Source organism: Leucoraja erinacea, chromosome 10 (genome assembly GCF_028641065.1).
Source record: "Leucoraja erinacea ecotype New England chromosome 10, Leri_hhj_1, whole genome shotgun sequence".
Taxonomy (NCBI): domain Eukaryota; kingdom Metazoa; phylum Chordata; class Chondrichthyes; order Rajiformes; family Rajidae; genus Leucoraja; species Leucoraja erinaceus.
Window position 1 is genome coordinate 39,528,814 of NC_073386.1, and position 23,277 is coordinate 39,552,090.

A 23,277-nucleotide genomic window follows, 5' to 3' on the forward strand; every position below is an offset into this window, starting at 1 on the left:
TGTGGGAGGACAGGAAAAAGCTGGAAGCAGGGAGCAGGACAAAGCCAGCCCACAAGTGAGGGGGGGGGGGGGGGGGGGGGGTTGACAGGCCGGTGGTTAGACAATGTAGTGATGTTTTGGGTCGGGATCCTTCTTCAGACTGATTATAGGGGGATAATAAAAGCTGGGAGAGTGCAAGAGGCAGTAGAAGTTATAGGTGTGAAACATGCTTTTGAAGCAGGCTCAATGAGTAACTGTGGTTCATTTTGGAAATGGTTATAGCACTAGCTACTGAGTTAGGTGGATGGTCGTGGAGGCGATGCAAATCAAGTAAGCTTCTTGGTATTATTAGTAGCTGTATTCATCAAAGCATTGGAGAGGATAGTCTTACAATCCTGACTAATATCTTACAAATGATGGACAAGTTTGCCAAAGCAAGTGATATCCATTTGTCAGAAGATATACAGCCTCTTACCTAGAGGAGGAGCAGAACAGATGATTCAAAAAAGCAGCCGTTTGTATTCATTAGTGATTGCTCCTAGTATTGTGCAAAAGGAAAACAGACTCTAGCGGAGCCACCATTCCAGAGCAGCCATTTGAGGATAAGTATTGATGCTTTGGCTTGAGAGGCCTCGGTAAGCAGAGGGTGACAGCAAGATGTCTTTTTTTTTTGCAATTCTTCGTGCACTGGTATGGATTTCCTGTTGGATGTCAGGGCAACTTCCAGTGTTCCCGAGTACGATACCCGAGATAAATGTGATCGGCTGCAGCTCCTAATTGACCTAATGCGTAACTGGGCTGCAGCTGGATGACCTCTAGCTTAATACTTCATAGATAGGTGTTCTTGCGAGTTGATCACACCTAAGGTTAAGGCAGAGATGGATGATCACCGAGAAAGTGAATAGGCATAGAGTACAGGACACCCCTGTGGCCATTCCCCTTGAAAACAAGTGCTCTCTTTTTGGATACTTTTGAAAGGATGACTGTTCAGAGGAGAGCAGCAGCAGCAGTCAGGACCATACCACCAAGCCTGGCAGGGTAGGGTAAAGTTAGACAGGGCTGCACTGATAGTTGACTCGATAGTTAAGGGAACAGACAAGAAATTCTGCGATGGCAAACTGGAATCCAGGATGGTGTGTTGCCACCCAGGATGTCTACGATTGATGCAGGACATTCTCAATGGGGAATGTAAGCAGCCTGCAGTCATTGTGCACATTGGCTGCAAGCGCTGTCAGGCTGCGCCATGTGACCGCCCATTGCATGAATTTCATCGCTGCAGGTTGTGTCCTGAATTCCTGCACATTTAGACCAAGCACGGTTAAGAGCAATTAATATATTTTCAAGACAGCATGATGTACAATTTGAAGAAAAATAGCAGGTGGAGATGGGGTTCATATTCTTCTGCTGCACTAGGCAAAAATAGATTTAGGAGCTGCTATCAAAGGGCCCAGGCAAATAACTGCAAAGTTTGGGAGATGCTATGAAAGGAGCTCAGGCAAATAACTGCACCTGTAGATGGTTGACACCACAGTTGGTTGAGGGAGTGACTATTCGGTTTATGATGCACTATTAATCTAATGTGTTATATATCATTCCATCCCATTGCATAACAAATCACATTGGAAATCGCATCACCATATATTATTGATGACCTGATGATCAATAAAAATCAGCTTTTCTATGAACGCACCTTAAATATGCAGTGTATAATATAAACTAATTTCTAAAAAACATTTAGCCTTTTAAGGCACAAGGGTTACCGGTGTATTATAAAATGTTTATTTATTTCAAAATAAGACCAGTAGTCCAGCTTTTTCCTGGATTTTCTCTTCAGTTCAGTTCATTTCATGCTAATGATGACCTTCCCAATGGATTTGCGCTGCAACACGTGGAGGAAAGCTTCATTTACCTGGAAAATTACAAATCTGATGAAGTATTGCAGAGTTCCACTGCAATTGCCATTCATCATTCTGTATTATTTATTTTTGATACACTACCAAATTATATAATTCATTTATTTTGCAACGTAATATTCCTGACATTCTTTTTTGATACTCCCTGCCCGCATAAACACACAAACCGGTTGCCTGGATGACTGCAGCCCTAATAATACCATCCAAGAGAAAGTGCATGCTTGATTGGAATTTGCCCTACCAGAGCACAAGAAGGCTTTTGTGTCCACAACATATAAATGGTCTGCTTCTCTTCCGATCATCAATAAAAATAACAGTTGTTAAACAGTAAAATCTCTCAACTTACTAAATAAATTAATGGACCAGGTAATCAGGAACAACAAGTTCTCCAAAGATTTTACTTGCACAGCGCTTGCCTTCACGAGCCAATAGTACAATATTTGAAGTGAATTGATACGAGCTTAGGACATCCAAGGATTGCTTGAATTTATCGGAAACTCGTCTACTCTATAGATCACAAACATCTTGATATGTAGTGTCCATTGACAAGAGGAGTTAAAAATAAACTTCTCTTTTGGATGTTTTATTTACCAATGCAGAAATTCATGAATATAACTTCCAGGATATCTTCAATTCCAATTTTTCCAGTGATCTTTCCAAGTTCTCTTAGTGCCATTCTGAGATACTCTGCAGCCAGGACAATGTCCAGCTCTCGATGCTGGTGATATTGCAATAGATAATGGGCACAGTTCTGGAGGTGCAACCGATGTCGGGCCTGTGTCAGGCTAGGATTTCCAGACAAGGGGTTCCCACACATCTTTTCAACCTTTTCACCGAGGACATGTAGGAAGTCATCAAAACCATTGCCGGTTTTACATGATAGCATGCACACCCGAGGCAGTCCATGTTCTTTAAGAATTACGGGCAGCTTATTGAAGTCCTCCATCTGAACCAGATCCATCTTATTACAAACTACAATCCAGTCTGCCAGTTCTGGGCTGAACTTATCCCAGTCCTTGTTAGGTTTATGCAAAATTACTTTGCTCAGATAATCTTGGAGAAAGTGGACTACATCAGTCAAGTGTGTTGGGAGCTCTGTAGCATCCACTACCACAACCACAACATCCGCCTGATTGAACCTCTGCCGCGCGCGCCTCACGCCTTCTTGCTCGACAATGTCAGATGTTTCTCGGAGTCCTGCCGTGTCACTCAAAAGTATGGGGTACCCTCCAATGTTCAGGGCCGCCTCCACAACATCTCGCGTTGTCCCCGCTATAGGTGACACTATGGCAGTGGGTTTTTGACAAATTGCATTCAAAAGGCTACTCTTGCCGACATTTGTCATCCCGACTATTGTAACATGAACTCCCTCCCTCAGCCTTTCACCTCGGCGGCTGTCACACAGGTGACTGTCAATCTCTCTCTGCAACACATGCACGTCACTGTCAACTGTGTTAAGTACGCCCTCCTCAATGTTGTCATCTTCGCTGAAATCAATGTAAGCTTCTGCGTGAGCCAAACATTGAGTTAGCCTCTCACTCCAGCCGCGATAAAGCTCTCCCAGGTCGCCAGACATCTGCCTTAGTGCCTGTCTTCTTTGGGCTTCTGTTTCAGCGTGAATGAGGTCTCCCAGGCCCTCCACCTCAGTCAAGTCCAGTTTCCCGTTCTGAAAAGCACGCTTTGTGAACTCCCCTGCTTCAGCTGGGTGCAGCCCAGGCAAGCCTCCCAGGGCCTGAAGTACTCCACTGACTACCGCTGATCCACCGTGGACGTGAAACTCGCAGCAATCCTCTCCAGTAAAACTGCGTGGGCCTGGAAACCACAACACCAGGGCCATGTCCAGGCACTCCCCAGACCTGGGGTCTAGCAGGGGCCTGATGACAGCCATCCTGGCTGAAGGTAGTGGTCTCAGGCCAGTCAAGGAGCTTAATGCATTCCTACTAGCAGGACCACTCACTCGGATAACAGCTACCCCACATCTGCCATGACCAGAGCTCAATGCAAAAATGGTCCTTCTCTCGCAGTAGTCTGAGCATTGTGTCCTCACGGAACTGGCGTGGAAAGTACGCTGTTTGAAAAAAATGTAAAAGTCTATTACTTTAAAAGTAATTAAACAGAAGAGTGCAGAACTGAATAAACTCCAGGGATTCCTTGGTATTCTCCAAAATTGACATTTATCCAAAATGCATTGAACATCATCCAGCATTCAGCGGAGGAATTTTATTTTAATCTCTTTCGTAATTATATTTCTCCCTGCTACTTTATTTAAGGAAATAGAAACAAATAGGAAATAATAAATATATTTTATATATTATTAATCGTTCTGGATACACAACAAGGGAAGTTGGGAGAGGTTGATTTTCTGCATGTGCGACATCTTCCGTTAGGGTAGCTTACAATCCAACCATATAAACATTGAATTCATCAATTTTGGGGAACTAACCATAAACCATCTTCCTTGTGCTCCATCTGGCCTTGTGCCCATATCTCCCCTCTCCCTTTCCACCTACATTCCTTACTTTGGCTTCAACAGTCACAACTCTTCTCACAATTTGGTGTTTTCATCTCTGACCTTGTCCACTATCCGCCTTTCAAAACCTCACCTCACCTGTATTTTTCCTTAATTAAATCTGTGCCATTCACCTCAATTATTACGTGGGACATCAACATTCTCACCAAACTGCAAGGCAAGATATGTCAGCATCCACATTTAGGAAATTAATCCATGCATGTTAATTTTCACTAACATTCAAAACATTTTAAAAGTCAGGGAAACGGATCAGTGACTCAGACTATTTGAATATTGTAACCATAGACTTAAGACATAATTGTGTAAACTGCATGATGGGATATGTTCCGATCATTTGCATGAGCAAAGGAGATTTTTTTTAAATTTTAAACAAGCTGAATGGAAGCTGGAACATTTGAGGCAAGGATGCTGTGTAAAGTTCAGCTAGAAACACAAAGCTGCACTAAATTAATCTTCTCCAATGACTCAAACAAAAACAGCATAATAATTGAAGTATCTTAAAATAGATAAACTGCAAAGAACAGATTTTAGCAGTGACTGCCTGCTACATCTTTGTGCACATATCTGATTTGCCTGCAGCTTCAACCTGCTATTTGATGACTCATTTTCCATCTGTTTCAGGCTATTCTCCCCAATTCCCCCTATCCTTTTAATCTCCGTCACTGTTCCCATTCCACAGGAACCCATCCTTAAAACTATTTTCGACAAGATGACAAACGTAGAAAATTCTAGAAATGCATATGAATCAGCATCTGCAAAGTAATTTTTTTAGCTATAACTATGTGACACGAATACAGGAAATAACTCTCAACAATGGGTTCAAAAGGAGAAATACAATTCAGTCAATGATTTGAAAACACCTTAATACAAAACTGAGAGTATTGTAAAGATAAATTTGTGCACAAAAATTATTTAAAAATAATATTTTAAATAATTAATACTTTTTCTAAAATTATATTACTGGACTCTTTAGATAGGTATTTTGTTGGGTTCAATGCCATGAACATAATTATAACCCTAACCCAGGAATGAGCTAGAGTGTACTACATTTGTGCCCAGTAATTAATCAAATACTTGAGGACTTACAGATCCCATTAACTTCTTTGATTGAACAATTATTTTTGATTCCTTCTTCTCAGCCCATCTTCATGATATAGTTTTCAGCCCTGGAATAAATGTGCTGATTTCTCCATTATGCTAAAGAATGATATTTTATCTGTCATTTCTCTTTTTGGATACTGACAGATGTGACATGTGCCTTCAGTTTTTTCTATTTTTGTCCCAGATTAGCCAGAATCTAAATAGTGTTCACGGAATGCAAGAACCTGGTATGAAGCAGCGGAATGTTTACCTGTTGCAGTTTAAAGACCGCACCAACGTGGGGTCTGATTCTTCCCTCCTTGTAGTATTGAATCGCAGACATAATGGATTTGGAGAAGATCGGGTAATTCAGATCTTGATATCTTCCCCAGTAAACACCCATGGCCGTTACATTCTTTAGTAGCAGTTGGTTGGCTGGTATGCTTGGTATATCTCCCCCAGCAAAACCAACCACCACAATCCTGCCTTCCCAAGCCAAGCTGACAGAAATGGAACACAAACCATAAGTTAAATGCGAGTTGAGCAAACCAAGGTGACAAAAGAGGACAAACATTTCTGTAGTATGACCTCAAGACAGCTAAAAACAGCAGAGAAACAAAGTAAATGAAATTGGATAACTGTCACAAACGACAATCACTCTGATCATGAACGAATCACCTGCTTTACTATTGTGGATAAATACGAGTCAAGACACCTCTGAAATACTGACACAGAATATTTTACTTTGATCTCGGGGTTCAGCGTTCAACATCACATTCACGGGAAGGTGTTGCCAATTGTGCAAATAAGTACTTCTTCAAAGTGTCCAGAACGCCGAGTTCATACCATCAAGGCTTATGTTTATAAATTAAAAATCAAATTTCTTCAGATCCAATTCTCAGACTGGGAAAGTCAGCACCAACTAGTGAGATTTATTAGGTAAGGAGGCAGTCAGGAGGAGGGGAGGTAAGGAGGAGGATTCTAGCTCATGCTAGTCAGCCTATTACTGACTCAAGCATGAGCAAAACTAAAGATAAACCAACATACAAGAAACAGAACCACTCCAAACATGGCAATGTCCTTCTTCCAGTAGATGTCCAGATGTTTAATTTTTTTTGCACGCACCAAATAAATCTATTCCCCCATTTTCCCCCATTTCCTCATCGCTTTCTGTTGTTATATTAATTTTCCTCTTATGTAATTATCCAGTTCCTCTGAGATACATCAATGCTATTTGTCTCAGAATTGTGGCAAAATCTACATATTTTTTCCCAGAGTAACTAGCATCTAGGATAGTTATAATAACATTGTTAGATGCACAATGATCTCACTAATCTGAGATAACAATGAATCCTCACACCAAAGAAGAGCTAGAACTACTTGGGAGAAGTTTAAATCTGCTCTGGCAGGGGTTGGGACAAGTGGCGAGGTAGGTGAGAAGGTTGAGGCAAATACAGAATTTAAAGACACCAAGTTCAAAATATAGGATAGGCAAGGAGTGAGAGAAAACTGATGGATTTAACTAGCACTAGGATTTATTTCAAAGTAAGAGGCCTGAGATTAAATAGATGAACTCAAGGCATGGGAAGGTACATGGGACTGAGATATTATAGCTATTACAGAAACATGTTCTTGAGGGGGGATTGAGGTGGTGAAATGAGAAGGGACGGAGTTATGGTTTAGGGAAAACGTCCCTACTTAGAAACATAGAAAATGGGTGCAGAAGGAGGTCATTCGGCCCTTCGAGCCAGCACCGCCATTCATTGTGATCATGGCTGATCATCCCCTATCAATAATCCGTGCCTGCCTTCCCTCCTTACTTAAGTAAGAAGATCACAGATTGCTGCATAGGTAGAAGCTGGAGAAGAAATTGCAGGAGTCCTAGCAAAGGTACTTGCATCATCTTCTGTCACGGGTGAGGTGCCGGAAAACTGGAGAGTGGCTTACATTGTGCCTCTGTTTAGGGACGCTGCAAGGAAAAGCCTAGGAATTATAGATCAGTAAACCTAACATCAATGGTGGTGGGTAAGTTATTGGAGGCAATTCTGACAGACAGGATCCACATGAATTTGGAAAGTCAAGGAGTGATTATAATCAGCATAGCTCAGTGCGTGGGAAATCGTGCCGTACCGATTTGACTGAGGTTTTAGAAGAGGTGAACAAGAAAATTAATGAAGAAAGTGCAATAGACGTCTACATGAACTTTAGTAAGCCCTTTTAAAAAGATCCACATGGTAGCTAGTCTCAAAGGTTAAAACATAAAGGATCCAAGGCGAGCCTTGGATCCAAGGCGTATCCAAATGGATACAAAATTGTCTTGAAGATATCAAACATATGAGAGTGTTTGTAATGAGTAGTGTACCACAGGAATTGGTGCTTGGTCCACTTTTCAAGAGAAAATTAGATATAGCTCCTAGGGCAGACGGAATCAAGGGATATGGGGAAAAAGCAGGAACGGGGTACTGATTGAATGGCGGTGCAGGCTCGAAGGGCTGAATGGCCTACTCCTGCACCTATTTTCTATGTTTCTATGTCAATCTGTTCATCTCTTGATAGCCGGCGGAGGTCAAAGCAGTTCCCAGGTACATTACGTAACTCTTTCATTTATCTGCCTGTTGAGCTGAAGGCATGGTGCACCACCTAGAGGAGTCTTCAGCTTACAGTTCCTCTGACATGGTCTAACCCGACATATTGTCCAAACTAAGACTAACAAGTGAATTAACATCTACAAAAACTCCCCTCCTGTTTAACAAGTTCCACAGTTCGCTACATTGTATCCCTCTTGAGATCACACCTTCCCTAGCCAACAATTAGCCAACCAGGGCACCACCCTGCCCGAGGTCATCAGTTGCTTGTCCTGAACTGTCCTCATTTTTTCTTGCCTCTAGTTCTTCCCCAACCCCTACTCTCAGTCTGAAGAAGGTTCCCAACACAAAACATCACCTATCTTTTTTATCCAGATATGCAGCCTGTCCCAATGAGTTACACCAGCACTTTGTGTCCATCAACTGAATAGACAGTTTGATTCTGCATCCCTCTATTATTGGCTGTCACCCTTTGCTGGTTCAATAGTCAGTGCCACAAGCAATTTGATGATGATGAAAATACCTGTTGAAAGCTTCCTTGAATATATCTCCTCCCACAGCATCAAAAACCACATCCACTCCTTTGTTTCCAGTAATTTTTTTCACCTCTTCCTTCACGCTCTGTGTGGTGTAATTGATGGCTGCCACTGCACCTTTTTCTACAGCCAGTTCACATTTCTCATCCGTTCCTGCAGCCGCAATGACCTGGAGAGAGAGAGAGAGAGGCAGAGAGAGAGATTGAGGGAGGGGTACAAAGGGAGAGAGTGTGAGGAGAGGGAGAGAGCAGACACAGCATTCATTGATAGGGACAAGGTCCCTGCAGAATATTTTTCAAAAGTAAAATGCTGCAAAATTTTAAAATCCAAGATAAAAGCAGACATGCAAAACAGACAGCCTCGGCTGAGAGACCTTTCCTCCTGTCCATCTCTCCAGAATAGCTCTACCAATCTAACATTTTCAGCGGGGGGTGGGGGGAGAGGTGAAATGCGGGAAAAGAAAGCACAAAATCTAAACCAGACGACAAATAATTGTATCAAAAATAAACGAGCATCGGACCTTCGCATTTAGAACATGAGATGCAACGTCCACTGCAGCAAGTCCTGCTGCACCAGCAGCCGCGGTCACCAGAACAGTCTCCCTGGTAAATAGTACCAGAAACAAGGAGTCACAACTTCAGATTAATTCTACACCTCCCCGAAATCCCAAAGCCCATGCTCAGAAAACAATGGTGCTTCAGAACCACAAGTGTTTAAATAGAGACCAACACCATAGCGAAGTAGATGAGCTTTAAGGACAGTAATAAACAAGGAAGCGGCATTGGGTCCACAGAGACTGATGGGATCTATCACAGGTTATTGAGAGAGACAAGAGGGGAGATTGCAGGGGCATTGCCTTAGATCTTTGTATCGCATCCAGCTATGGACAAGATCCCAGAGGATTGGAGAGTAGCCAATGTTGTTCCCTTCCTGTTTCAGAAGGGAAGTATAGTTTCCAGGAAATTATAGACCAGACAGCCTCATGTCAGTGACTAATCCAGGAGATTAAGGTGCGTGAGATCCATGGTGACTGTTCCCTCCATAATTGACTTACTCACAGAAGACGGAAGGTTGTGATGGAAGGGTGTTAGCTGAAGATCTGTGACTAGTGAAATCCTGCATAGAATTATGCTGGCAACTCTGTTGTTTGCAAGTTTATAGATTACACCAAAATTGGTGGGAGTTGAAGACAGTGAGGAAGGCTGTTAAAGAATATAACAGGATTTAGATCTGGGCAGAGCAATGGCAGTTAGAGTTCAATCCAACCAAGTGTGAGGCATTGTACTTTAGGAGGTCAAATGCAAGGGGAAAGTATACAGTTAATGGCAAGATCCATAACAGCATTAATGTACAGAGGGATCTAGGGGAACAAGTCCATAGATGCCTGTTGCAGGTTTATAATCCTCCAACATTTTCACCACCTCCAAAGAGATCCCACTACTCGCCACATCTTCCCATCTCCACCCCTTTCTGCTTTCCGCAGACCGTTCCCTCCGCAACTCCCTGGTCAATTTGTCCCTTCCCACCCAAACCACCCCCTACCCGAGTACTTTCCCCTGCAACCGCAGGAAACCTGTTCCTTTACCTCCCTCCTCGATTCCATCTAAGGACCCAATCAGTCTTTCCAGGTGAGGCAGAGGTTCACTTACACCTCTTCCAACCTCCTACTGTATCTGCTGTTCCAGGTGTTAACTTCTGAACATCGGCAAGACCAAGCGCAGGCTCGGCGATTGTTTCGCTGAACACCTCCGCTTAGTCCGTTGTAACCTACCTGCTCTCCCAGTTGCTCGGCACTTCAACTCCCCCTCCTATTCCCAACCTGACCTTTCTGTTCTGGGCCTCCTCCATTGTCAGAGTGAGGCCCAGCACAAATTGGAGAAACAGCACCTCATATTTTACTTGGGTAGTTTACATGCCAGCGGTATGAACGTTGACTTCTCTAATTTCAGATAGCCCTTGCTTTCTCTCTCCCTCCCCTTCCCCTTCCCAGTTCCCCTACTAGTCCCACTGTCTCGGCCTACTTTCCCTCTTTGTCCCACCCCCTCCCCTGACATCACTCTGAAGAAGGGTCTCAGACTTTGGTTTAGCCACATTTGGAGTTGCATGACAAGAAGGATATGGAGACTTTGGAGAAAGCGCAGAAGAGGTTTGCCAGAAAATTATCTGGATTAGAGTGTGTTAGTAATAAGGAGAGGTTGGACAAACTTACGATTGTATTCTCTGAAATGTCAAAAGGTTGAGGATAGACCTGATAGAAGTATATAAAATCACAGGTTGTTTTATAGGGTAGACAGTCAGAACCTTTTCCCAGGGAGGAAATGTCCAAGACCAGAGGGCACAGTATTAAGGTCAGAGGGGGAAAGTTTAATGTAGATGTACGGGACAAGTTGTTTTTTTTTTTACACACAGAGAGTGGTGGGCACCTGGAATGTGCTGCCAGGGATGGTGGTGGAAGAAGATACATTATCCGGGTCCCGGGTCATGTGTCCAGCCAAGAATGTTTTATTGTTATATGCCCCAAAACAGAACAATGAAATATTTACTTGCAGCAGCACAATAGATATGTAAGCATAGTACTCTGTAAACACCATGGTAAACAACAACAAGTTCAGTACAGGTTCACAACCTTTTATCCGAAATTCCGAAAACCAAAAAGCTCCAAAAACCGAACATTTTTTCCAGGATGTCGTCTGCACACCAAAGCTCGCGTTTGGTGCCAAACTTGACACGCCAAAGCTCGCGTTTGCCGCCAAATGCACGTCGCCTCTGCTACTCACGGATATTTTGTTTATTTTTTGCAGATTTTTTTAACTTTGAAGACTGTGAAAATGTCAGAAAGAGCTGCAGATTCCCCTATGGATAACAGTGAGAAGCAGAGAAGGAAGCGTCTGTCATTATCGATAGCACAGAAAATAGAGTTATTGCAGAAGCTTGTTCGTGGTGTATCTGTGCGGCGTCTTACTGAAGATTATGGTGTGGGAACTACCACCATATACGACCTAAAGAAACAGAAACATAAGTTTTTGAAGTTTTACAGTGATAGTGATGACCAGAAACTAATGAAAAATAGAAAAACGCTGCATAGGGCAAAAAATGAAGATCTTGACCGTGTGCTGATGGAGTGGGTTTGACAACGAAGAAGTGAACATATGCCACTGACTGGTTTGATGGTAATGAAACAAGCTAGAAAATACCATGAAGAACTGAACATTGAAGGCGAGTGTGAATATTCAGAAGGTTGGCTGCAGAAATTTAAGAAGCGTCATGGTATAAAATATCTGAAAATCTGTGGTGAAAAAGCTTCTGCTGATTATGATGCAGCTGAACGTTACATTGATGAATTTGCCAAGATGGTATCTGATGAAAACCTTAGTCCGGAGCAAATATACAATGCTGATGAAACGGCTCTCTACTGGCACTACGTCCCTAGAAAAACATTAACTCCCTCACCGAGTAACTGCCGGGATCGAGGCGCAAACCCGCGACCTTGCGGCCACGAGCCGAACACTCTACCACTGAGCCACCCTGTAATGTTTTATCTAAAAAACGTTAAAATCTACGCTAAAAATCTTCCATTCCGAAACCCGAAAAATTCCGAAATCCGAAAAGTGGCTGGTCCCAAGGTTTTCGGATAAGAGATTGTGAACCTGTCTATAACAATTATAAAACGAACAATAATAGTGTAAAGACTAAAACAATGCCCCCCAAATCTATGTAGTTCAGAAGGTTGTAGTGTTTAATATGAAAGGCAAACTAAGATTGAATGAAGTCTCTTCTCTTCTCACCCTGGCTGTGTCTTTGCTCGGTGCTGCAGAGCCAGAATGGATGTGCCGTATGATACCGGTAACACTGTCGCCACCTCATACGGGATGGTCTCATCGATTGGCCACAGCATCTGCAAGGATTTCAGGTACATCAGATACGCACTTCAAACCAACTCAGCATATTGACAACCTCACTAACCACTCCTGATTGCCTGCTGTTCCACCGACCCTATCTTCCCTCCCAGCCGCCTTGCGGAGTGAGACGTGACCACTTTCATGGTGTTGGTCACTGCATTTCGTCAAGACCCTCGGCTGGTCTAAAGCTGTAACATTAAGTTAAGTACAGTATATGCCAAACTCCACAGATGCATCAATTCAGTCTTACCCGGTTCCTGGGAATTCAGGCTTTTTATAACATTGATATTAGTTTAATTTAGATTAGAAATACAATGTGGAAATAGGCCCTTCGGCTCACCGAGTCCATGCCGACCAATAATCGACCGTATACGAGTTCTATCTAACATACTAGGGACAATTTACAGAAGCCAATTAACCTACAAACTTGGAGTGTGGGTGGAGACCGGAGAAAACCCACACACTCACAGGGGGAATGTACAAACTCCGTACAGATAGAACCCATAGTCAGGATGGAACCCGGGTCCCTAGTGCTGTGAGGCAGCAACTCTAACGTTGCGCCACCATGCCCTACCCTTGAAGTAATTTTTCAACCATACATCCCAAGCTAAGTATTATGCCAAACTGTACTTCCCCCACCCCACCTCAGCCCTAAACACGGCTAAACTTAGTAAATCACCTGAATTTGAGAAAAGATTTGCCATCCTCAGCAGTCTTCTCTGAAACTCAAAGCCGCTCACCTTGTGGTCAATGATGCACTGCTCCGCCATTGCCCCCATGGGACACATGCCTATCACTCGGTCTCCCTGAACAGAAAACAAAACAGATCTCACTTCATAAATAATCCTGTGATTTGCTCAATTAAACAACTTTCTCACAGATGCTCATGTGTGCTGGCACTCCACCTACTACCTCCAAAATTGGAATAATGCAGAGGAAATATGATGAATCCAGATTCAAATTTTTTTATTTTTTAACAACCAGTTGGCGGCAATTATAATCTGTGGAAAACATTGCATCTTCAAATGATATTTTGTTTACATAGATTAAATAATTTCTGAAAAGGATATAAAGTGCTGGAATAATTCAGTGGGTCAGGCAGCATCCCTAGAGAACATGGATGACGTTTCGGGTCGAGACCATTCTTCAGACTCTACGTGGCTGTGATAACGAGTGGGGGTAAGAACATGGTATGAATCAGAGCACAAGATGGGTGTTCAATGGACGATCTGAAGGACCTGTTTCCATGTTACATGACTTGATGAGAAGTAGGGACCCTCCTGTCAGCCTTCTCTGCACTTCCATGACAAACCCTCACCTTTATCATGCCATGCTAGCAATTTGAAGCTGCATGAGCAAATCTGGGAAAATTATCTATGACTGTGTACCTAGCAGCTTGCCATTTAACCTGCCCCCCCCCCCCCCCCCCCCCCCCCCCCCCCCCGTTTGCTAGAGGGGCTCAATGCATTGGAATTGTGAGGACTTACCTTGCAAACCTTTGCGACATTTGTACCAACCTCTGCCACCGATCCGGTGAACTCCATTCCTACAAAACAAAACACAGATCACTGGGGCAATATATTATCCCGAACATTAAATTTTATTTGTGAACACATCACTTGCTTTTTTGTGAGTTCTATTGTCACAAAACAAAAGTAGACAGTCGAGAAATAGAGATTGATCTCTGATTATCAAAACTGCAAAAAGATACTCAAACAGGTCACTTAGGCATCGTGAGTGGGAGGAAAACGTATTGTTTACAGCATGCTGAAAAACTATTGAGGTGTTTATGATTTTGTGATTTAAGAGCTTCCTCATGTTTGTCCAAAGTCCATTAATTGTCATCTGTGCTCTCAAGTTATTTCCCAGAAATCTTGGAAATAGTGCTCCAGATTAAAGACACCTTGGCCATTCACTGACACACTGAGCATTTAGCCTGTTTTCAATTGTATTTGGAATAATAAATAAGACAATAACAAGAGCAATGTTCCGACACAACTGAAGCCATAACCCAACCGGCTTACCTGGAGTGAAGGGGAGCCGTGGCCGCTGCTGATACAGTCCCCGGCATATCAGAATATCAGCAAAGTTCACACCGCAGCAGTGAAGGTCCACTCGCACCTTACAATGGAAAGAAGGGCACTTTTAATTCAAATATTCAGTAGAGCACCAGAAAATAATGCAATAGTATATTGTCTGTCTTATTTGGTGTCCATGCACCTCTTGTGTCGGCTACAGTGCCAGTACAGGTCCAACACTGCCCAGTCCATCATCGGCTCTGACCTTCCTTCCATCGAGGGGATTTATCGCAGTCGCTTCCTCAAAAGGCTGGCAGTATCATCAAAGATCCACAACATCCTGGCCACACACTCATCTCCCTGCTACCATCAGGTAGAATGTACAGGAGCCTGAAGACTGCAACGACCAGGTTCAGGAATAGCTACTTCCCCACAGCCATCAGGCTATTAAATCTGGCTCGGACAAAACTTTGATTATTAATAACCAATTATCTGTTATTTGCACTTTATCATTTTATTTATTCATGTGTGTATATACTTATATTAAGGTATATGGACACACTGATCTGTTCTGTAGTAAATGCATACTATGTTGTGTCTGCTGAAGCAAAGCAAGAATTTCATTGTCCTATCAGTGACACATGACAATAAACTCACTTGAACTTGAACACTAGGTCTCGATACCCCTTTAGCCTGTGTAGTGGACGCACTCTATCCACTCACTTTGCTCCCCCTCATGTACATGGTCAATGCCACATTTCCGGCTCTCATGTACGAGGAGCTTAACATGAGCCAGATCAGTTCAGTTCAATTTATTGTTATGTGTACTGAGATACAGTGAAAAGCTTTTATTGCATGCTAACCTGTCAGCAGGAAGACAACACATGGTTAAAATCAATGCATTTACAGTGCATAGGTACATGATAAGGGAATAACGTTTAGTGCAAGATAAAGCCAGCAAAGTCCGATCAAGGATAGTCCGAGGGTCATCAAAGAGGTAGATAGTAGTTCAGCACTGCTCTCTGGTTGTGGTAGGATGATTCAGTTGTTTGTTAATAGCAGTGAAGAAACTGTTGGGTTAATTTACTCCAATCTCATAATTAATTGTAAGCGAGTATTAGTGTAATTGTGCTCGGTCTGCCAAGGCTTGCTGGGTCTCCCGGCTGCTAACCTTTTTAACTCCCTTTCCCATACTGACCTTTCTGTCTTGGGCCTCCTCCATTGCCATGGTAATGTCAGATGCAAACTGGAAGAACCTCATGTTCCGCTTGGGCAGCTTACAGCCCAACAGTACGAATGTTCCAATTTTATCTAATAGCCCCCTTTCCCTTTCCTGTGTCTCCCATTTCTAGTGCGCACCCATTTCGTCTCCTCGTCTCTCCTTATCCGATATTCTCCCATCTGCCAATCAAAATCCCCCTCACCTGTATCTACCTATCACTTGCCTGGCTTTGTCCATCCCCAACTCTTTTCCAGCTTTCTCCCTTCCCTCCCTCCCCCACTCTACCATGTGCCTGAAGATGGGTCCCAACTGAAAACATTGCCTATCCACTCCCTCCACATTTGCTGCCAGAACTGCTGAGTGACTCTGGCATTTTGTTTTAATTCAGTGTAGTAAGCAAGTTTTCTGTTCTTTATTTTAGATTTGATCCAAACGGAGTGTGAAGCGCTATTTAAACTAACTGCATACAACCAAGCAGAGCAATTTACCTCAGTGGATTTGAGTGCAACTGCAGGCAGTTGCCGGATCTCCAATGGCTTCGTTAGGTCAGTACACAGTGCTGCTTGGTAGGAATCCCTCAAATTTGTGGCACTGCTGGTACCAATTCCTGCCAGTCCGTTTATTTTTCTGAGTAAATTATTCCTCCTGTACAAAAGAAATAAATAGTATTTTCAGTCTGTGATCTTTAAATAGCAGAGCTCACACAAACTCTCCGCAAATGTGTGGGCTTTCCCTGGGTGTTCCGGTTTCCACCCACGTGCGAAAGAAAATTGGTAGGTTAATTTGTTGCTGTAAGTTGCCCCCAGTTTGTAGGACAGTGGTAAATCGGGGGGGGGGGGGGGGGGGGGGTCGAGGCAAAAACCTATTTCTGTTCTGTATCTCTTTATAAAAATGAAAATCATAAAAGTGCTGATTTTGGAAATTTGAAATATAAACAGAAAATGGTGGAAACATTAAGCATCTCAGTGAACATCCTTGGAGGCAACTTTAAACATTGATTTATACAAAATGATGGAGTAACTCAGTGGGTCAGACAACATCTTGGTGGACATGGATAGGTGACATTTCAGGTCGGAACCCTTCTTCAGGCTGATTATTGTAAGAGGTTGAAAGCTGGAAAAGGGGTAGGGGTGGGACAAAGCCTGGCAAATGGACAAAGATGAGAGATGGATTGATTGGCAAATGGGTGAACAAAGGCTAAAGATGAAAAGGAAAAAAAATCTTCACTAAACATTAACTAGTTCTCTTTGCACAGATGCTGTCAGGATCTTTTGAGTTTTCAGTATTTACTGATATTTCATATTTCCAATTATCGCGTTTGCTCGCTGAATTTCATCAAAAGTAAGGCATTATTAACTTACTTTTGATGAAATTCAGCAAGCAAACGCGATAATTCCCGACACGGTCACAGTGGACAAACAGATCCGGGTCTACCCCAACCAGAAGCCCTGGATGACTCGGGAGGTCCAGCGGCTGTTGAAAGAGAGGAACACCGCTTTTAGGTCTGGCGATAGGGCTTTATACAGCACGGCCCGAGCTAACCTGAAGAGAGGCATCAGAGAGGCCAAATCAAATTACAGGAGGAAGATAGAGGACCACCTGGACAGTAATAACAGCAGGCAGGTGTGGCAGGGGATCCAGTATCTCACCAACTATAAGACCAACCTTGGAGCTGTTGAAGGTGACGCCTCGCTGGCAGAGGAGCTGAACCACTTCTTTGCTCGCTTTGAAGTGGAGCCACCAGAGACAGCCATATCACAGCACATGGTCTACAGCAGCCTACACCTCAAGATAGAGGAGAATGAGGTGAGGCGCACTCTGGGGGGCATAAATCGAAGGAAGGAGACTGGTGCGGACGGAGTCTCTGGACGCGTGTTGAAGGACTGCGCAGCCAGCTGGCTGGAGTCTGGACGAGGATTTTTTAACCAGTCTCTGGGCCCAGTCCACTGTTCCACCCTGTCTGAAATCCTCCACCATAGTCCCCTTGCCCAAAAAAAACAACATCTCCCCCCTCAACGACTACCCCCCAGTCGCACTCACACCAGTGGTGATGAAGTGTTTTGAAAAACTGGTCCGGGGTCACATCCCATCACTTCTGCCCCGAAGCTTTGACCCCCACCAGTGTGCGTACAGAGCGAATAGATCCACAGAGGACGCTGTAGCCACAGCTCTCCATGCTGCACTGTCTCACCTGGTGCAGCGGGGGCGCTACGTGCGGATGCTCTTTGTGGACTACAGCTCTGCTTTTAATACTATCCTTCCCCACAAAATGGTGGAGAAACTGGGGGGACTTGGAGACTTCCACACTCCACCTGTACGTGGATAAACAGCTTCCTATTCGGGTCGAAGCCAGAGAGTCAGAGTGGGCCATCACACATCCACGGCCCTCAGCCTCAGTACCGGCTCTCCACAGGGCTGTGTACTGAGCCCCCTGCTCTACACCATCTACACACATGACTGCACCCCAGTCCACCACAGCAACACCATTGTCAAATTTGCGGATGACACTACAGTGGTGGGACTCATCTCCGCGGGGGACGAGTACGCCTACCGGGATGAGGTGGAGCAGCTGACAGGGTGGTGCGAAGAAAATAACCTGCTCCTCAACACCTCAAAGACGAAGGAGGTAATAATAGACTTCAGGAAAAACAAAACGGACATGGTACCACTGACCATCAGAGGGGACTGTGTAGAGAGGGTGGCGGATTTCCGCTTCCTGGGAATCCACATTGAGGAGGACCTGACGTGGAGCGTGAACACCACTGCGCTGCTGAAAAAGGTCCAGCAGAGACTGCACTTCCTGCGGGTGCTCAGGAAGAACAACATCACTCAGAGGCTGCTGCTGTCCTTTTATCGGTGCTCCATTGAGAGCATACTAACATACTGTGTATGCGTGTGGTACACCAGCTGCACAGTGGCTCAGAGGAAAGCGCTCCAGAGGGCCATTGACAACGCCCAGAGGATTGTCGGCTGCCCTCTCCTTACCTTGGAAGACCTACACAGTTCCCGCTGCACCAAAAAAACCCAGAATATAATAAAGGACATCTCCCACCCCGGACACTCCCTGTTTGAACTGTTGCCGTCAGGCAGACGGTACAGATCCACAAGGACAAGGACAAATAGACTACAAAACAGTTTTTACCCCACTGCTATAAAAGCACTAAATGTGGCCGCCAAGGAACGCAGGGGCGATACAGACTAAGGGACTGTGGTAACGGTGAAATCGACAGAAGGATGGAGGGTTGGGTGTGTATGCGTGCTTTGTCTGTGTTTTTTTATTTATTGCTTATCTTTATTATTTTACCGTGGATGTTTCGTTAGCTTTAGAAATGTTTGAATGCTGCACTGACTGGCTGACATTTTAAATTTCGTTGTACATGGCCCATGTTACAATGACAATAAAGAAACTATTCTATTCTATTCTATATTTTGGATCTTAAAATCACCACGGCAATTGTCAGCTGTTCACTTCCGCCGCTTTCTACCTTCTGTTCCCTCTTGTAATTACCTTACTTTCTATCTTTTTTTTTGCCTGAAAAATTTAGGTCGCTGTGCTTCACGGTCACCCCGACTAGCACAGAAAATTTCAGCTCAAAAATCGGCCGTTTTCCATGTTTTTAACAGGTGGGAAAGTGCGTGTTTCCCCATTCACTAACATGTACCAAACTGAGAGATGTCCTCCAGTTAAAATTTTCGGTCACGTGAGGGGGGGATCTACGCTCAATTGACCTTTGGTGAAATCACCCTATACGCAAGAAGAAGAATGCGATTGAGAGGGAAAAACAGTCCAGCCATGATCGAATGGTAGAGCAGACTCCATAGCCTGAATTGCCTAATTCTGCTACGTCTTGTCTAACTCAGGCCAGGCAGCTCTGTGGAGGCAGAGGGACTGTCAGCTTTTCGGTTTCGACCCGCTGAGTTCCCCCATCAGCCTGTTTTCTGTCCCTTTAATCATTCTTAAGCTGTATCCGAGGCGTTTGCACCGTGCATACATTAGTTTTTAAAAAACCGTTTAAAACACTCTCGACAAGTCAGGAAATCAGCAGCTTGCGTCAAGGCCCGACCTGCACTAGATTTCTAGCAGACGGACAACTGAGGCCGAATTTTGCATTGAATGTATCATACTAGGTCAGGCGGACTCCTGTCTCGGCCCCGGCCCCGGCCCGGGGTAGAGTGCAGGCCCAGGGCAGAGGCACAACGTGAGCGTCGCTGGCGCTAAAGCTAACCTGCCCACGTCCCGCCGCACGGCGCCCAAACCGCACGCCGCCGCTCGTCTCATCGCGCCTGGGCCTGCAACCCGGGGAACGCTCGCCACCGCCACCGCCACCTGCCCGCCGCCACTGGGAACTGCAGTGAGTGTGCAGGAAGGAACTGCAGCGCCCACCAAAGATCTTTGGTTACAATGTTGTCTTTATCAGCCACCTCAGAACAAAACTTGAGTGGAAGCAAGTCCTGATCCTTGATCCTGAAGATCTGCCATGGGAGACAGCAAATGGTATATTGACCTTGGTATATTGCAGAAGATTTTGAGTACAAGAACAAGCATGTGTTATTAGAAAAGGGATCTTGGCCATGTCACCAGGATTTCTAGTCTTGATATAGTTACTGAAGATATACTTGACAAAGAGGGGGAGCAACAAAGGTTCAACAAGAATCCTGAGAGAGCATTAATGCTGAACGAGGAGAAATTTGGTCAAGGTAGTTCAGAAGAATGAGTGGAGATCTCATTAAAACATACAGAAACCTGACAGGTGCCCTGAAGTGAAGAACACAATCTCAGGATTGGTGCATGAAGCGAGAGGCTAATTTATTGAATGTCTCCCAGGAAGTAGATGAATTTTGTGGCCCAAAATACATCAAGTAGGGAAGGAGTAGAAATATGATGGCATAGAGGATCAATTGTGAACTGGATGAAGGAGCAGACTCAAAAGGCCAAAATGGCCTATTGCTATTTTACCATGGTTCAAGACTAGGTTTTTAATAAAAGAGACTATGAACGAGGCCCAACATCCATATCCTTCCAACTTCTTCGCATTTTGTGTAGTTGTGTAGAACATACCAACAAGGTTTTCACCCCCTTCTCCCCCCCCCCCCCCCCCATATTCATTCTTCCGCTCATGCAGGGGTCGAAATTAGCAGTTGCCTGGGTGCCAATGGCCACCCAAAGTGCCACCAGGCAACCTTAATGCCGAGTCATTTTGTCCGGCTTGGCACTGCAGATGCTGGTTTATACCGAAGATAGACACAAAAAACTGGAGTAACTCAGCGGGTCAGGCAGCATCTCGGTAGAAAAGGAATGTGACGTTTCGTGTCGGCGGCGGCGGCAACAGCTGTAGTGCGGGGCAAATATACTAGGTGCTGGGTGACGGAGGGTCGGAGCGAAAGATGGGCCCCGCACAGTGGCTCCACCTCCTCCCCCCGCACCGTGCCCACCCTGATAACGGCCGCTCTTTCCACTCTTTCAAAACAAACAAACCCGAACGCCGAGGCCGGGAGGAAGGGGAAGGCCCTCTTCCACCATCGGAAGCACCTGCACCGCTCCTTCCAGTTAGCTGGCAGAGGAGGGGAGGCAGAGGCGTGGAGATCCCAACCGCCTCGCCCTTTGGCGGCGGCACTTGACGGTGGACAGGGACAGCCAAGGTAGCAGGATGATGATGCCGGTGTTGTCCAAGGAGTGCTGACTTCCCCACCCCCCCTCTCTCTCTCTCGTACGCCTCCACCCCCCGTATCCTGGGACCCCCTCCTCTCAATCTCACACTAATCCCCATTCCCGCCTCTATTCAGTCCTCACTGACATCCCCTCCACATCAACCCCCCACCCCCCATCAATTCATCCTGCACTGATCTCCCTATCCACCTCACATTGATTCTCCTGCCACCTCCCATCCATCCTACATTGGTCCCCAATTCATCCTGTACTGACCCCCCTCCAAAATCCTGCACCGAACACCCATCCATCCTGTAATGGTCTCCCCATTCATCTTTTACTGATTCACCCATTTATCCTGTACTGACCCCCTCATTCATCCTGTACTAATCCACCCATTCATCCTGCACTGATCCCCCATCCAACCTGTAATAATCCCCCATCCATCCTGCACTGATCCCCTCATTCATCGTGTACTAAACCCCCCCCCGCCCCGCCCATTCATCCTGCGCTGACCCCCCCCATTCAAGAAGAATGGGAGGAATCAGTCTGAAGAAGGGTCTCAACCCGCAACATTGCCTATTTCCTTCACTGCATAGATGCTGCCTCACCCACTAAGTTTCTCCTGCATTTTTGTCGATCCCCATTCATCCTGTACTGACCCCCAACGAGCGAAGGAAATAGGCAACATTTCGGGTCAAGACCCTTCTTCAGACAAAATGCATTGTCTGAACTTAAAAGCTTTCTATGCTCGCATTGAGTAATAGGCCAACAGACATCCATCTCCACAGATTCAAGTGTGCATGTTCCCATGGTCACTCTTGCAGAAATAAGACCGGGCTTCTTAAGGGTGAACCCATGAAAAGCAACTGGCCTGGATGGAGTCCCAGGCCGCATCCTAATATCCCTGTCCCACTTAGGAAACCTGAACGGAAACCTCTGGTGACCTTGCCAGTGACCCAACGTTTCCATGAGGTCGCTGGAGGTTATGGTCACTCTCCCTAATGGTCGAAAGTTGTTTCCGCGTGTCGAGGCTTCATCCAGGTTGCTTTGATTTTTTCAACAAAATCAAAACCGGCCTAGACTAAAAATAGGTTGCCGTTTGGTTGAAGCCAGTGAAGTGGGGTCACTATTTATTTACAGGCAGTCGAAGACCATTTCCTTTGCTGACCGGCCATTTTGATTGGCTCATTGGAGTTTTCAGGACCTAGAAGACCCGCCAGTTGGTAAAATGCCCGCTAACTTTATTAAACTTCTTAAAACGGTCTCAACTCCTTCTCCTCCCCCCGCGCTCTCTAAAGGACTTATCGTGCTCTGTGGCAGCCGTTTACCTTCCTCCTCATCGTGCAGACAGCGCTCCTCCCCTCTCCATGGCCCCCACCTTCGCGATGTGTGTGTGTGTGTGTGTGTGTGCGGTCGGTAGCAAAGATCCTATAGGATCTTTGGTCGGTAGATGCAGCTCACGCTTCGGTCGATCCAGGTCGAGGCTTTCCAGGCGAATTACCAAAACCTCCGGCAACTTCATGGAAACCTTGGGTCGCGGGCAAGGTCACCAGAGGTTTCTGTTCAGGTTTCCTAAGTGGGACAGGGGCATTAGGACCTGCTCAGATCAACTAGCAGGTGTGTTCACAGATATCTTTAATCTCTCCATACTCCGTTCTGTAGTACCCACCTGCTTCATGAAGAAGACTATCACCCAAAGGAAAGCAAAATCTTATGCCTTAATGACTATCGTCCAGTGGCTTTGACATCCAAGAAGCACAAACATTAATGAAACACCAACAATTTCTAGTTCCATCTCTCAAGTAGGACCATGTCTTAAAGGACATAGGGAGAGATAAAGCACAGAAATGGCAACGAGAGAAAAA

At 45.0% G+C, this 23,277-nt stretch overlaps 1 protein-coding gene across 2 annotated transcripts; it reads right to left on the minus strand.

Annotated features, from left to right (window-relative positions):
* Positions 1 to 1,801: 1,801 nt before the first annotated feature.
* On the minus strand, positions 1,802 to 20,136 carry gtpbp3 (GTP binding protein 3, mitochondrial). 2 transcript variants are annotated; one of them, XM_055641995.1, is made up of 10 exons: positions 19,989 to 20,136; positions 16,251 to 16,407; positions 14,547 to 14,643; positions 14,010 to 14,068; positions 13,263 to 13,328; positions 12,409 to 12,518; positions 9,144 to 9,225; positions 8,611 to 8,792; positions 5,774 to 6,002; positions 1,802 to 3,960 (listed from the first exon to the last, which is right to left on the minus strand). In XM_055641995.1, the coding sequence occupies exons 1-10, from the start codon at positions 20,039 to 20,041 to the stop codon at positions 2,476 to 2,478; spliced, it is 2,520 nt and encodes an 839-aa protein (XP_055497970.1). In that variant the 5' UTR covers positions 20,042 to 20,136; the 3' UTR covers positions 1,802 to 2,475. The 2 variants fall into 2 exon arrangements, with proteins under 2 accessions (XP_055497970.1, XP_055497971.1); XM_055641996.1 differs by having other exon boundaries at positions 19,888 to 20,026.
* Between the last annotated feature and the right edge of the window lie 3,141 nt (positions 20,137 to 23,277).

Excerpts from the sequence above, each read along its gene's own strand:
- gtpbp3 (XM_055641995.1), bottom strand. The coding sequence starts at position 20,041 with ATGAGACGAGCGGCGGCGTGCGGTTTGGGCGCCGTGCGGCGGGACGTG. Across the intron at positions 13,329-14,009 it reads ATGTCGCAAAGGTTTGCAAG|GGAGACCGAGTGATAGGCAT; the intron begins GTAAGTCCTCAC and ends TTTTCTGTTCAG. Across the intron at positions 6,003-8,610 it reads TTCAAGGAAGCTTTCAACAG|CTTGGCTTGGGAAGGCAGGA; the intron begins GTATTTTCATCA and ends CATTTCTGTCAG.